At 47.1% G+C, this 15,997-nt stretch overlaps 1 protein-coding gene across 1 annotated transcript in view; it reads left to right on the forward strand.

Annotated features, from left to right (window-relative positions):
- The first annotated feature begins 400 nt into the window (after positions 1-400).
- The window catches only part of LOC120946641 (M-phase inducer phosphatase 1-like), a 44,296-nt gene continuing 28,699 nt past the window's right edge, over positions 401-15,997 (forward strand). The window contains exons 1-5 of the mRNA XM_040361234.1: positions 401-569; positions 5,785-5,888; positions 7,539-7,581; positions 12,092-12,125; positions 14,289-14,363. Of these exons, the coding sequence (XP_040217168.1) occupies positions 421-569; positions 5,785-5,888; positions 7,539-7,581; positions 12,092-12,125; positions 14,289-14,363 (405 nt within the window). The 5' untranslated portion in view covers positions 401-420. The remainder of the gene's footprint in view (positions 570-5,784; positions 5,889-7,538; positions 7,582-12,091; positions 12,126-14,288; positions 14,364-15,997) is intronic.

Here is a 15,997-nt window from a genome sequence, read left to right on the forward strand (position 1 = left end):
ATGTACGGGTCACAAAGTATCACCACCAGAAGTCCAGATGATATGTACGGGTCACAAAGTATCACCACCAGAAGTCCAGATGATATGTACGGGTCACCACTTATCGCCACCAGATGTCCAGATGATATGTACGGGTCACCAGGTATCGGCACCAGAAGTCCGGGTGATATGGACGGGTCACAAAGTATCACCACCAGAAGTCCGGAGGAAATAAACTGGTCACAAAGTATCACCACCAGAAGTCCGGGTGATATGTACGGGTCACAAAGTATCACCACCAGAAGTCCAGATGATATGTACGGGTCACCACTTATCGCCACCAGATGTCCGGGTGATATGGACGGGTCACCAGGTATCGGCACCAGAAGTCCAAATGATATGTATGGGTCACAAAGTATCACCACCAGAAGTCCGGGTGATATGGATGGGTCACAAAGTATCAGCACCAGAAGCGAGGACGGCAGTTCTGACACCAGCCTGGAGGAGGCGCTGACCTTCTCTCCAGACCTCGGACTGTCACCTGTCACCTGTCTTTCCGGAAACATGGATCATCTCCACTGCCTGGACAGGTAATGTGATTCTGGGATGGTCTGTTCGGAATGAATGCAAACCCGAGAACAAATATAAATACATTTCACGATGGTCATGGTTGGAAAGAATATCCCGGAGTATCCAGTCATGCCCATAATTTAATGTGTGGAAACCGTTAGATAAAACGAAACCCATCAATGGAAACCATTAAATTGATGATTTGTTTAACAGTTTCCACAAATTGAATCCTGGGTCTGGTTGGATTCTCCGGGATACTCATTCCAACCATGGCCATCGTAGAATAAACTATCATTCTTGTGTCAATATTTATCTTGCATGGGAAGGGATCCTTTGAAGCTCATATCTTGTGAGGATTTATGAAGATATTATTAAGGATGTCTTCATAAGTCCTCATTAGATATGAGCTTCAAAGGTTTCCCCATCCAAGATAAACAGTGACACAATGGTGGTAAGAATTTATTTCACGATGGTCATGGTTGGAATGAGTATCCCGGAATATCCAACCAGACCCATAATTCAGTGTGTGGAAACTATTAAATAAAATGATGGGTATAGTTGGATACTCCGGGATACTTATTTCAACCATGGTCATCACTGAATGAATTATCACCTTTGTGTCACTATTCATCATGGATGGGGCAACCTTTGAAGCTCATATCTAATGAGGACTTATGAAGACATCCTTAATTTGTTTCCTTCATTCAATGATGTATTTCGTTTCCACACACCCTCCAGGATACCCTGGAGTATCCAATCATGTCCATAAGTCAGTGAACTGTGCGCTGTGTACCCCCAGCAGCCGGCGGGAGAGGAAAGCTGAAAGCGCTGCAGGGGGATAAGAAACAGAGAGATTGATCCCTCTGATAGGCGGCACTGATGGGCACTGATAGATGACACTGATGAGGCACTGATAGGCAGCACAGATGGGCACTGATAGGCGGCACAGATAGGTGACACTGATGAGGCACTGATAGGCGACACTGATAGGTGACACTGATGAGGCACTGATAGGCAGGACAGATGGGCACTAATAGGCGGCACGGATAGGTGACACTAATGATGCACTGATAGGCGGCACTGATGGGCACTGATAGGTGACACTAATAGGCGGCATTGATGGGCAGCACTGATAGGTGACACTGATGAGGCACTGATGGCAACTGATAGGCGACACTGATTGGTAGCATGCTGTCAGCATGAGGAAAGAAAAGCCAATAACCTGCTTCTGTTTACATCAGCTGTCAGCTCATCGTCCATTGACACCCTCCCGGCAAAGTAAGCCCATGCCGTAGCCGTCTTTCAGCCATAGCATGGGTGGGAAAGGGAAGCACGGGTGGTAAGTGGGGAGGGGAAGCGCGGGTGGGAAGTGGGAAGGGGAAGCGCGGAGTGGGAAGGGGAAGCGTGGAGTGGGAAGTGGGAAGGGGAGGTGCAGAGTGGAAGTGGGAAGGGAAAGCGTGGGTGGGAAGTGGGGAGGGGAAGCGCAGGTGGGAAGTGGGAAGGGGAAGCGTGGGTGGGAAGTGGGGAGGGGAAGCGCGGGTGGGAAGCGCGGAGTGGGAAGTGGGAAGGGGAAGCGCGGAGTGGGAAGGGGAAGCGCAGAGTGGGAAGGGGAAGCGCGAAGTGGGAAGTGGCAAGGGGAAACGCGGAGTTGGAAGTGGGAAGGGGACGCGCGGAGTGGGAAGTGGGAAGCGCAGAGTGGGAAGGGGAAACGTGGAGTGGGAAGGGGAAGCGCGGAGTGAAAAGTGGAAGCGCGGGTGTGAAGTGAAAGCGCGGGTGGGAAGTGGGAAGGGGAAGCGCGGGTGGGAAGTGGGAAGCGCAGAGTGGGAAGGGGAAACGTGGAGTGGGAAGGGGAAGCGCGGAGTGGAAAGTGGATGCGCGGGTGTGAAGTGAAAGCGCGGGTGGGAAGTGGGAAGGGAAAGCGTGGAGTGGGAAGGGGAAGCGCGGGTGGTAAGTGGGAAGGGGAAGCGCGGAGTGGGAAGGGGAAGCGCGGAGTGGGAAGTGGGAAGGGGAAGCGCGGAGTGGGAAGCAAGGAGTGGGAAGTGGGAAGGGGAAGCGCGGGTGGGAATTGGGAAGGGGAATCGCGGGTGAGAAGTGGGGAGGGAAAGCGTGTATGGGAAGTGGGAAGGGAAAGCGCGGGTGGGAAGTGGGAAGGGGAAGCGCGGGTGGGAAGTGGGAAGCGCAGAGTGGGAAGGGGAAACGTGGAGTGGGAAGGGGAAGCGCGGAGTGGAAAGTGGATGCGCGGGTGTGAAGTGAAAGCGCGGGTGGGAAGTGGGAAGGGAAAGCGTGGAGTGGGAAGGGGAAGCGCGGGTGGTAAGTGGGAAGGGGAAGCGCGGAGTGGGAAGGGGAAGCGCGGAGTGGGAAGTGGGAAGGGGAAGCGCGGAGTGGGAAGCAAGGAGTGGGAAGTGGGAAGGGGAAGCGCGGGTGGGAATTGGGAAGGGGAATCGCGGGTGAGAAGTGGGGAGGGAAAGCGTGTATGGGAAGTGGGAAGGGAAAGCGCGTGTGGGTAGTGGGAAGGGGAAGCGCGGAGTGGGAAGGGGAAGCGCGGGTGGGAAGTGGAGAGGGGAAGCGCGGGTGGGAAGTGGAGAGGGGAAGCGCGGGTGGGAAGTGGGGAGGGGAAGCGCGGAGTGGGAAGTGGGAAGGGGAAGCGCGGGTGGGAAGTGGGGAGGGGAAGCGCGGAGTGGGAAGTGGGAAGGGGAAGCGCGGAGTGGGAAGTGGGAAGGAAGATTTATAGAGGAATACATTTATATAGATGTCAGCAGCCAGATATTGATTTTATACTGAAGTCAGTACTAACGATGTAAACGTTCTCTCAGTAAGCCGTGCTGATCGGTATCACGCTGATTCAATCTCCAACAACAATTGTATCGGTTTTCAGAAGCTGGGAATCCTCTGATATGCAAATGAGCTGATCTCCGCACATAGCAAGGACTCGTTACCTGCATTGTCCTCTGAAGAGCAATCACGGGTGACAAGCACCTGGGGGGCGATATATGTCACTTTCTCAACAACACTTTTAATCTTGTAAAGCCCACACCACCGAGCAGCGGTTACAGTGCAGCCTCCATTCCAACATTTATTTATTTTGTTCCTGACCTAGAAGGGTGTCTGTATTGTAGGGAGTCAGCTTTCTCTGCCCCCCCCCCCCTCCCCGCTATACAATAGAGAAAAGGTATCACTTAATTTTTTTAAATCTTTATTGAATACCCTAGTGGACAAGTGATGCCCCCCTATGCAATAAAAGCAAACATCTCTACATCTGCTGACTGTAGCTCCACCCCAGGCAGAAGCCCAATTTATGGACATACCAATCAGTGATGGGGCACTGAGCATTGAGGCATTTATTTGGGGAGCACTAAGCATTGAGGCATTCCTATGGGGAGCACTAAGTGTTGAGGCATTCCTATGGGGGGGCACTAAGCATTGAGGCATTCCTATGGGGGAGCACTAAGCGTTGAGGCATTCCTATGGGGAGGCACTAAGCGCTGAGACCTTCCTATGGGGGAGCACTAAGCGCTGAGGCATTCCTATGGGGGGGCAGTAAGCGCTGAGGCATTCCTATGGGGGAGCACTAAGCGTTGAGGCATTCCTATGGGGGAGCACTAAGCGTTGAGGCATTCCTATGGGGGGCACTAAGCGTTGAGGCATTCCTATGGGGGAGCACTAAGCGTTGAGGCATTCCTATGGGGGAACACTAAGCGTTGAGGCATTCCTATGGGGGAGCACTAAGCGTTGAGGCACTCCTATGGGGGGGCACTAAGCGTTGAGAAATTCCTATGGGGGAGCACTAAGCGTTGAGGCATTCCTATGGGGGGCACTAAGCGTTGAGGCATTCCTATGGGGGGGCAGTAAGCGCTGAGGCATTCCTATGGGGGAGCACTAAGCGTTGAGGCATTCCTATGGGGGGCACTAAGCGTTGAGGCATTCCTATGGGGGAACACTAAGCGTTGAGGCATTCCTATGGGGGAACACTAAGCGTTGAGGAATTCCTATGGGGGGGCACTAAGCGTTGAGGAATTCCTATGAGGGAACACTAAGCGTTGAGAAATTCCTATGGGGAAACACTAAGCGCTGAGGCATTCCTATGGGGGAGCACTAAGCGTTGAGACATTCCTATGGGGGGAGCACTAAGCGCTGAGGCATTCCTATGGGGGAGCACTAAGCATTGAGGCATTCCTATGGGGGAGCACTAAGCATTGAGGCATTCCTATGGGGAGCACTAAGCGTTGAGGCATTCCTATGGGGAGCACTAAGTGTTGAGGCATTCCTATGGGGGAGCACTAAGCGTTGAGGCATTCCTATGGGGGAGCACTAAGCGTTGAGGCATTCCTATGGGGGAGCACTAAGCGTTGAGACATTCCTATGGGGGGAGCACTAAGCGCTGAGGCATTCCTATGGGGGAGCACTAAGCATTGAGGCATTCCTATGGGGGAGCACTAAGCATTGAGGCATTCCTATGGGGAGCACTAAGCGTTGAGGCATTCCTATGGGGAGCACTAAGTGTTGAGGCATTCCTATGGGGGAGCACTAAGCGTTGAGGCATTCCTATGGGGGAGCACTAAGCGTTGAGGCATTCCTATGGGGGGGGCAGTAAGCGTTGAGGCATTCCTATGGGGGAGCACTAAGCGTTGAGGCATTCCTATGGGGGAGCACTAAGCGTTGAGGCATTCCTATGGGGAGCACTAAGCGTTGAGGCATTCCTATGGGGGGGGCAGTAAGCGTTGAGGCATTCCTATAGGGGAGCACTAAGCGTTGAGGCATTCCTATGGGGGGGCACTAAGCGTTGAGGCATTCCTATGGGGGAGCACTAAGCGTTGAGGCATTCCTATGGGGGAGCACTAAGCGTTGAGGCATTCCTATGGGGAGCACTAAGCGTTGAGGCATTCCTATGGGGAGCACTAAGCGTTGAGGCATTCCTATGGGGGGGCAGTAAGCGTTGAGGCATTCCTATGGGGGAGCACTAAGCGTTGAGCGAATCGCAAAAAATGGCCTGGTCATCAAGGGGGAAAAATCTTCCGGTCTGTAAGTGGTAAAAGAAAATCGTACGATCGCTTCAAAAGCGGTATTTTTCGTAGATCATCTTCTGACCGCGTGTGCGGACCATAACAGTGAGCACTAGGAGAGTCTATTTTTATATATTTTTTTTTGTATCCATGAACTGCCATCTTATTGGTTGCTAATGACTTTGGTAACCCGCAACAATCCCTTTCTAATTGTCTTTGTTTTTTCCCTCTGCAGTATCAGTCCAAGGAGGAGGCTGAAACTTTCCCCGGATTCGCAGAATCCCAGCCCCAGCGATGAGACGCCGCTACACGCAACCATGGGAACCGCTTCCTTCTCAGGTTAGTCAGTATCCCTCCCACACACAACGCCTTATCTCCATAGGACCACATGGTCCCAAGTTGGGTCTCATTAACACAGGCAGAGGTGGCTCTTTGATTAGGCAAATTAGGCGGTCGCCTCAGGCCTCGCACTTTACAGGGGCCTCGCGGCTGCCTAACTTACCCAATGCATTACCCCAGTTTTGAGGGAAAAAAAGAAAGGAAATTAGAACATTTGAAATATTGAAATCCGAAAATTCGGAATACCGAAACTTCCAACTTACGAATTTCCAAGTTTTCAAATGTTTTTATTTTTAGAATTTTCTAAATTTTTTAATTTTCTAAATTTTTTAATTTTCTAAATTTTTTTATTTTCTAAATTATAGAATTTTCTAAATTATAGAATTTTCTAAATTTTAGAATTTTCTAAATTTTAGAATTTTCTAAATTTTTGAATTTCCGAAATTTAGAATTTTTGAAAATTCGGAATTTGGAAATTCGAAAATTCAGGAAAAAAAAAGCAAATTTGAAATACTGAAATCCGAAAATCCTGAATACCGAAACGTCCAATTTCCGATTTTCGAAATTTTGAATTTCTGAAATTTCCACATTTCCGAGATTCCGAATCTTTGAAATTTCGGAGAGACAAAAATTTGGAATTCAAAGATTTGGAAATTCTAAATTTCGGAAATCCGAAAATCTAAAAATTCAGAAATTGAAAAAAAAATCTGAAATTGGCATAGGCATACACGGGCTGCACTGGCGGACACGGGCTGCATTGGCGGACACAGGCTGCACTGGCGGACACAGGCTGAAATGGCGGACACAGGCTGCACTGGCGGACACGGGCTGCACTGGCGGACACGGGCTGCACTGGCGGACACGGGTTGCACTGGCGGACACAGGCTGCATTGGCGGAAACAGGCTGCATTGGCGGAAACGGGCTGCATTGGCGGACACGGGCTGCATTGGCGGACACGGGCTGCACTGGCGGACACAGGCTGCATTGGCGTAAACAGGCTGCATTGGCGGACACGGGCTGCACTGGCGGGCACGGGCTGCATTGGCGGACACAGGCTGCACTGGCGTACACAGGCTGCATTGGCGGAAACAGGCTGCACTGGCGGACACAGGCAGGCTGCATTTTTGGGTATGGATAAAGTTGTTGTTGATATTTTTATAACTTAATTCTGCATAGAACATTTAAGTGTAATTTCATGAGATAATATATGAGGGCGTGTTTAAGGGGCGGGATTAGGGGCGGGGCAGGGTAGGGGTTGGGCGGGGCAACTGGTGGCGAGTAACTCTTGAGGCCTGGCTAAGAAGCTCTGGACTTGAAATGTTGAGCCCTGGTGTACATTATCTATTTCTAATTTCATGTACCGATCATGTCCATTGATTGTTTGTATTAAATACTTTATTATTATTATTATTATTATTATTATTATTATTATATTTGGTATGTAAATCTTTTATGATTACATTATATTATTATTATTATTTATTGATATATCATGTTTCCTCAATCTAATGGATTATCCTAGGTGATTGTGACATTAAGTAATATTAATTTTATATGTATTTATATATACACATTTCATGTATTGTCACCTCTCCTTCTTTCTCTACTATCATTCCTTTTCATTACTGTATTGTTTTTTTTATGTTTAGATTTTCCCATTGAATCCACTCCTCCACAGACCTGCAGCACAAGGTGAGGCGCCATCTAGTGGACACCTTCATGTACTTTCCACAGTGCTATAAGAACTACAGAATGTTGTGCCCTTTGGTAGACCTGTTGGGGGCAGCATGGCATGTAAGAGAGGACAGTTCTTCTCCTGCCTTGTAGCACTGGGGGGTCCTCGGTTCAAATCCCAGCCCAGGATGTCATCTGCATGGAGTATGCATGTGCTTGCAGGCATAGGCGTGCGCACAGGGTGTGCCAGGTGTTCCTGGGCACACCCTAATCACCCTGTGTGGTGCAGACCCCCCCCTTTTTTTTTTTTTTTATATTTATATATATATTCCTTTTTTTTTTTTCACATTTTTTAAGGGACTGTCCCGGATCTCGAGGGACTCTCCCGCATTTCGAGGGACTCTCCCGGATTTCAAGGGACTCTCCCGGATTTCAAGGGACTCTCCCGGATTTCAAGGGACTGTCCCGGACCTCGAGGGACTCTCCCGGATCTCGAGGGACTCTCCCAGATTTCGAGGGACTGTCCCGGATCTCGAGGGACTCTCCCGGATCTCGAGGGACTGTCCCGGATCTCGAGGGACTCTCCTAGATTTCGAGGGACTGTCCCAGGTCTCGAGGGACTCTCCCGGATTTCGAGGGACTCTCCCGGATTTCGAGGGACTCTCCCGGATCTCGAGGGACTCTCCCGGATCTCGAGGGACTCTCCCGGATTTCAAGGCACTGTCCTGGATTTCAAGGGACTCTCCCGGATTTCAAGGGACTGTCCCGGTTCTCGAGGGACTCTCCCGGATTTCAAGGGACTGTCCCGGATTTCGAGGGACTCTCCCGGATTTCAAGGGACTGTCCCGGACCTCGGGGGACTCTCCCGCATTTCGAAGGACTGTCCCGGATCTCGAGGGACTCTCCCGGATTTCGAGGGACTGTCCTGGATTTCAAGATACTGTCCCGGATTTCAAGGGACTGTCCCGGATCTCGAGGGACTCTCCCGGATTTCGAGGGACTGTCCCGGATTTCGAGGGACTCTCCCGGATCTCAAGGGACTCTCCCGGATCTCGAGGGACTCTCCCGCATTTAGAGGGACTGTTGAAAAACAGGTCTCTCAAATGTATTCAAATTTTTATCATTGACCCCCCCCCCCCCCTTCATTTTAACCCCTGATATGTTACCAAAGCCCCCTAACTGGCCTTCTAAAAATAAAAAAAATAAATGATTTAATAAAATAGTAAAAAGTAATAATAAACTAATGGTAAAAAATAATAAAAAATAATACAAATAAAAACTACTGAAACCATCCACTGCCCTATTGACACCACCAGCGTATATGTAAAAAAATAATAAAAAATAATAAAAATAAAAACTACAGACACCATCCACTGCCCTATTGACACCACCAGCATATATATATAAAAAAATAAGAATAAATAATAAAAATAAAAACTACTGACACCATCCACTGCTCTATTGACACCGCCGGTGTCAATAGAGCAGTGGATGGTGTCAGTAGTTTTTATTTTTATTATTTTTTATTATTTTTTTACTATTAGTTTATTATTATTTTTACTATTTTATTAAATCATTTTTATATATATATACGCATGCACACACACATGCATACGTGTTTGAGCTCTGGGGTGCATATTAGACATGTGCAGTTCGTTTCATTTCCGAATTAAAAATCGGAAAAAGATTTTCATCATTCGAAAATTCGAATTAGAATAGTACCAAATTTAAAAAACGAATCCGAAATGACGTAAAAAAAAATTAAAAAAAATTTGGCCAAAATTCTAATTCAAATCGTTTTCGAATTCAAGAGAGTAAAATAAAAATAGAAAATAAAGGAATAGACTAGAAAATTTTTTTTTTATATTTTTTCTATTTTATTTCTTTATTTTCTATTTTTTTTTTTTTTTTGGAAATTTAAAAAACTATTCGAAATTGATTCAAAAACTTTTCAAATCGATTCGAAAACGAATAAAGAAAATGAATTCCAAAAAAGAATGAAACTAATTTAACTAATTTATGGAAATGACGAATCGAAACAAAACAATGGGCTAGATTCAGGTAGGGGCGCGCATAGTTACGGCGGCGCAGCATATCGTATTTACGCTACGCCGCCGTAAGTTTGAGAGGCAAGTGCTGTATTCACAAAGCACTTGCCTTCTAAGTTACGGCGGCGTAGCGTAAATGGGGCCGGCGTAAGCGCGCCTAATTCAAATGTGGAAGGGGCGGGTGTGTTTTATGTAAATGTGTGATGACCTGACGTGATTGACGTTTTTTTTACGAACGGCGCATGCGCCGTCCGTGTACATATCCCAGTGTGCATTGCTCCCAAGTACGCCGCAACGACGTATTGGTTTCGACGTGAACGTAAATGACGTCCAGCCCTATTCGCGAACGACTTGCGCAAACGACGTAAAAAAATTCAAAAATCGAAGCGGGAACGACGTCCATACTTAACATTGCGTGCGCCTCATAGAAGCAGGAGCAACGTTACGCCGAAAAAAAACCCTTACGCAAACGACGTAAAAAACTACCGCCGGGCGCACGTACGTTTGTGAATCGGCGTAACTAGGTCATTTGCATACTCTACGCCGAAAACGACGGGAGCGCCACCTAGCGGCCAGCGTGAGAATGCACCCTAAGATACGATGGCGTAAGAGACTTACGCCAGTCGTATCTTAGGCTAATGTCGGCGTATCTAGCTTTTTGAATACAGAAAGTAGATACGCCGGCGCAGATTTGAATTTTTTGCGCAGCGTATTTATGGATACGCCGGTGTAAATCAATGCTGAATAATACTTCTTAATCAGGTAGGTGGAGCGGTGACCCTTCACACCTCCCAACTTTTTGACATGGGAACGAGGGACACCTATTTGCAAAAGTATGTAGGCGTAGGACACGCCCCTTGCCACGCCCCCCTTAAAGGAGAATACACAAACAAAATGATTGGTTATACCCACAAGGGCTTTTTTTTTTTTTACCACTATTATTCCTTTATATTGTCTTTTGAAATGTACGAATGAAGCCATTTAGAAATGGGATGAAAAGGTTTAGCGCCGGGAAACACTTTTTGATAGATAAAAAGTACATTTTATATACAACTATAGAGATCAGACCAAAATAAGGGGGAAATGAGAAGGAAAGAGGGACAGAGGAACAGTCCCTCGAAATCTGGGAGAGTCCCTCGAAATCCAGGAGAGTCCCTCGAAATCCAGGAGAGTCCCTCGAAATCCGGGAGAGTCCCTCGAAATCCAGGAGAGTCCCTCGAAATCCAGGAGAGTCCCTCGAGATCTGGGACAGTCCCTCGAAATCCGGAGAGTCCCTCGAGATCCGGGACAGTCCCTTGACATCCGGGACAGTATCTTGAAATCCAGGACAGTCCCTTGAAATCTGGCACAGTCCCTCGAAATCCGGGACAGTCCCTTGAAATCTGGCACAGTCCCTCGAAATCCAGGACAGTCCCTTGAAATCTGGCACAGTCCCCCGAAATCCAGGACAGTCCCTTGAAATCCAGGACAGTCCCTTGAAATCCGGGAGAGTCCCTCAAGATCCGGGACAGTCCCTCGAGATCCGGGACAGTCCCTCGAAATCCGGGAGAGTGCCTCGAAATCCGGGAGAGTCCCTCGAGATCTGGGAGAGTCCCTCGAGATCCGGGACAGTCCCTTGAAATCCGGGACAGTCCCTCGAAATCTGGGAGAGTCCCTCAAAATCCGGGACAGTCCCTCGAAATCCGGGAGAGTCCCTCGAGATCCTGGAGAGTCCCTCGAAATCCGGGAGAGTCCCTCGAAATCCGGGAGAGTCCCTCGAAATCCAAGACAGTCCCTCGAAATCCGGGAGAGTCCCTTGAGATCCGGGACAGTCCCTCGAAATCCGGGAGAGTCCCTCAAAATCCGGGACAGTCCCTCGAGATCCGGGACAGTCCCTTGAAATCCGGGACAGTCCCTTAAAATCCGGGAAAGTATCTTGAAATCCAGGACAGTCCCTTGAAATCCGGGACAGTCCCTCGAAATCTGGGAGAGTCCCTCAAAATCCGGGACAGTCCCTCGAAATCCGGGAGAGTCCCTCGAGATCCTGGAGAGTCCCTCGAAATCCGGGAGAGTCCCTCGAAATCCGGGAGAGTCCCTCGAAATCCAAGACAGTCCCTCGAAATCCGGGAGAGTCCCTTGAGATCCGGGACAGTCCCTCGAAATCCGGGAGAGTCCCTCAAAATCCGGGACAGTCCCTCGAGATCCGGGACAGTCCCTTGAAATCCGGGACAGTCCCTTAAAATCCGGGAAAGTATCTTGAAATCCAGGACAGTCCCTTGAGATCTGGGACAGTCCCTCGAAAATCTGGGACAGTTGGGAGGTATGGACCTTGCCGGTGTGGGGGAGGGTTCAGCATGGAATGAGTGGCATGAAAACTGAAATATCGATACAAATTGTATCGATCGCTAAATAAATGAAAAGCAAAATCTGAATTGTATCCGGCTGGATTGTAGTGCAAATATTCTGAATATAACTCCGCCTTTATTTCATTCATTCCGCAGCGATTCTTCCCGTGACTCCACCCTCCGCAAACCGGTAAGTGAGCCCTAATCTTCCCCGCCCCCACCCCAAAAAAAAAAGTTTTTTTTTTTTTTTTAGATACATTTTAACCACTTAGACCCCATTCACATCTAGGCGTTTTTACGCCTGTAGCGCTACGCCTCTGCCGCCAGAGGGCTGGAAATACATGTCCCTCTATGGAGATGGTTCACATCTCCACGCCGAACGCCGGACGCCTGTCGCCTGCGGCGTGAAAAAAGGTCCCGGACCTTTTTTTCAGGCGTCTTCGAGCGTTCGGCTAGGAGATGGCAATCATCTCCATAGAGGGGGTCATCTTGGGACACATCTAGGCGGACAATACCCGCGTTTTGTCGCCGCAAATCGCGGTACAAAACGCCGCTATTTTTACCGCGATTTGCGGCGACAAAACGCCGCGATTTCGTCCGTCTAGATGTGAATGCAGCCTTAAAGCGGGAGTTCACCCAATTCGTTTTTTTTTCCTCTTTTCCCCTTAGATTCCTGCTCGTTTTCTCTAAGGGAATCGGCTATTTGTTTTAAAATATGATCCGTACTTACCCGTTTTCGAGATGCATCTTCTTCCGTCGCTTCCGGGTATGGGTCTTCGGGAGCGGGCGTTCCTTCTTGATTGACAGTCTTCCGAGAGGCTTCCGACGGTCGCATCCATCGCGTCACTCGTAGCCGAAAGAAGCCGAACGTCGGTGCGGCTCTATACTGCGCCTGCTCACCGACGTTCGGCTTCTTTCGGAAAATCGTGACGCGATGGATGCGACCGTCGGAAGCCTCTCGGAAGACTGTCAATCAAAATAGGAACGCCCATTCCCGCAGCCCATACCCGGAAGCGGCGGAGAAGATCGCTCTCTAAAACGGTAAGTACGGATCATATTTTAAAACAAATAGCCGATTCCCCTAGACACAACGAGCAGGAAGCGAAGGGGAAAATGTGTTCTCTATGGGTGAACCTCCGCTTTAAGGACCTTTTTTAATTTGTTGTTTTTATTCAAATTTTTATCATTTTAATTTTTAACCCCTGATATGTTACTAAAGCCCCCTAACTGGCCTTCTAAACATAAACAAAGAAATTATTTAATAAAATGGTAAAAAAATAATAAAAAATAATAAAAATAAAAACTACTGACACCATCCACTGCTCTATTGCCCCTGCCAGCGTATATATAAAAAAATAATAAAAAATAATAAAAATAAAAACTACTGACACCATCCACTGCTCTATTGCCCCTGCCAGCGTATATATAAAAAAATAATAAAAAATAATAAAAATAAAAACTACTGACACCATCCACTGCTCTATTGACACCGCCAGCGTACGCTGGCGGTGTCAATAGAGCAGTGGATGGTGTCAGTAGTTTTTATTTTTATTATTATTATTATTATTTTTTTTTACCATTAGTTTATTATTTTTATTTACTATTTTATTAAATAATTTTTATATATATATATACACATGCACACACACATGCATACGTGTTTGAGCTCTGGGGTGCATATTAGACATGTGCAGTTCGTTTCATTCCCGAATTAAAATTCGGAAAAAGATTTTCATCATTCGGAAATTGGGATGTATCCGAAACTCCGAATTAGAATAGTACCAAATTTAAAAAACGAATCCGAAATGACGTAAAAAAAATAAAAATAAAAAAAAAATTCGGACAAAATTCGAATTCAAATCGCTTTCGAATACTTTTATACCGGTACTAATACTAATAAAGGAATAGCAAAAAACAGAATATAATGGAATAGAACAAAAATTTGAATAAAATAGAAAGTATATAACCATCTTCTAAAATACTTTTGTATAATCCCCATATTTTTTCTAATATGTGTATTAAATATGGACTCCATCTAGTGGCCATATTGTAGTATTTTCCTGATTGCAGCAATTCAGGGAAATACCACACTATCGCCACTAGATGGAGCTGACAATACTAGGAAATACACATATAAGACAAAATATGGGGCTCATTCATGACGCCTGTGTGAATGTGGTTTAGAGATATATTCTGGAATGCCGTGTTCTTGCCCAGTCTTACTCTGTCCCCGAGCGGCACAGGGAAGCATGCGTTATTTACATAAAAACGATTGTGTAACTGAACATGTTCTATAGATCAGCCTGGAAATGGTGTTTTTTATGTTTTTTTATATTTTTTTTATCGTTTTAAGATAAAGAAGAAGGCGACAAGAAGAGCGAACGTGAGGAGGGGCGAGGAGAACAGACCCCACGCAGACACCAGGAAGGTAGGTGATAGGATGGCCATAAGAGGGTTGGTTAACCACATCAGCCCCCGGAAGAATTTACCCCCCCCTCCTCTCTTCCTGACCACAGCACTTTTTTTTTTCGATTCGCCACTTTTTTTCCCACAAATAGAGCTTTCTTTTGGTGGTATTTGACCACCTCTGCGGGTTTTTTTTTTTGCGCTATAAACAAAACAAAAAAAGAGCGACAATTTTGAAAAAAATATATATGTTTTTTACTTTTTGCTATAATAAATATCCACAATAAAAAATATATAAAAACATTTTTCTTTCCTCAGTTTATATATACGTATTCTACCTATTTTTGGTAAAAAAAAAAAAATCGCAATAAGCGTATATTGATTGTTTTGCGCAAAAGTTATAGAGCCAGATCCACATACATGTAGAACGGCGCAGCATATCAGAGATACACTATGCCGCCGTACCTTACCTAGCGTATATTCGAATCCTCAGCGAGTTTGCGCCTTAAGTTACGGCGGTGTAGTGTATTTCTGGCAGGGGATTTAAAATTGGGCGGGTTGGGGGCGGGTTTCATTTAAATGAAGCGCGTCCCCTGCGCCGAATGAACTGCGCATGCGTCGTCCCGAAATTTCCCCACGTACATTGCGCTAAATGACGTCGCTAGGACGTCATTTTTTTAACTTAGACGTGAGTTACGTCCATCCCTATTCACGGACGACTTACACAAAAAATAAAGAAAATTCAAATTTCGACGCGGGAACGACGGCCATACTTAACATGGCAAGTCTACCTATACGCCGCAAAATACCAGCTTTAACTATACGCCGGAAAATGCCGACTACAGACGACGTTAGAAAATGCGACGGCCGCGCATACGTTCGTGGATCGTCGTAAATTGCAAATTTGCATACCCGACACGGAAAACGCCACCCAGCGGACGCCGAAGTATTGCATCTTAGATCCGAAGGCGTACACCTGTCGGATCTAACCCAGATGCCGTCGTATCTTGTTTTGAGGATTCAAAATAAAGATACGACGCAGGAAATTTGAAAGTACGCCGGCGTATCAGTAGAAACGCCGGCGTACTTGCTCTGTGGATCTAGCCCATAGCGTCTACAAAATAGGGGATCGTTTTATGTCATTTTTAGTATTATTTTTTATTATTTTTAGTAATGGCGGCGATCTGAGATTTTTATCGTGACTGCGACATTACGGCGGACGCATCGGACACTTTTGACGCTTTGGGACCATTGTCATTTATACAGCGATCAGTGCTATAAAAATGCGCCGATTCTTGTGTAAATGACACTGGCAGGGAAGGGGGTTAACCAGTAGGGGGCGAGGAAGGGGTTTACGTGTGTCCTAGGGAGTGATTCTAACTGTGGGATGGGATGGGCTACAACTAGGGGGGCCGCATTTCCAAACTACCATTCAGGGACACCCTGCCTTCCCAAAAATCAGCTTGTGCTGCTGTAACGAATCACAGCACAGTGATTGGACACAAGAGGCGGGATTTATGATTTCTCCAATCACAAGCAGGGGGCGGGGACTGCGCTCCTTTAGGCATTCGAGGCCAGGACAAGTACTGTCGCTGAGTAAAGCAGTGGTGTGGCGGCCTTTTTTGGGGGCATCAGATTGGCCCAGGGGGGTGCCTG

This window comes from Rana temporaria, chromosome 8, assembly GCF_905171775.1.
Source record: "Rana temporaria chromosome 8, aRanTem1.1, whole genome shotgun sequence".
Classification (NCBI taxonomy): Eukaryota; Metazoa; Chordata; class Amphibia; order Anura; family Ranidae; genus Rana; species Rana temporaria.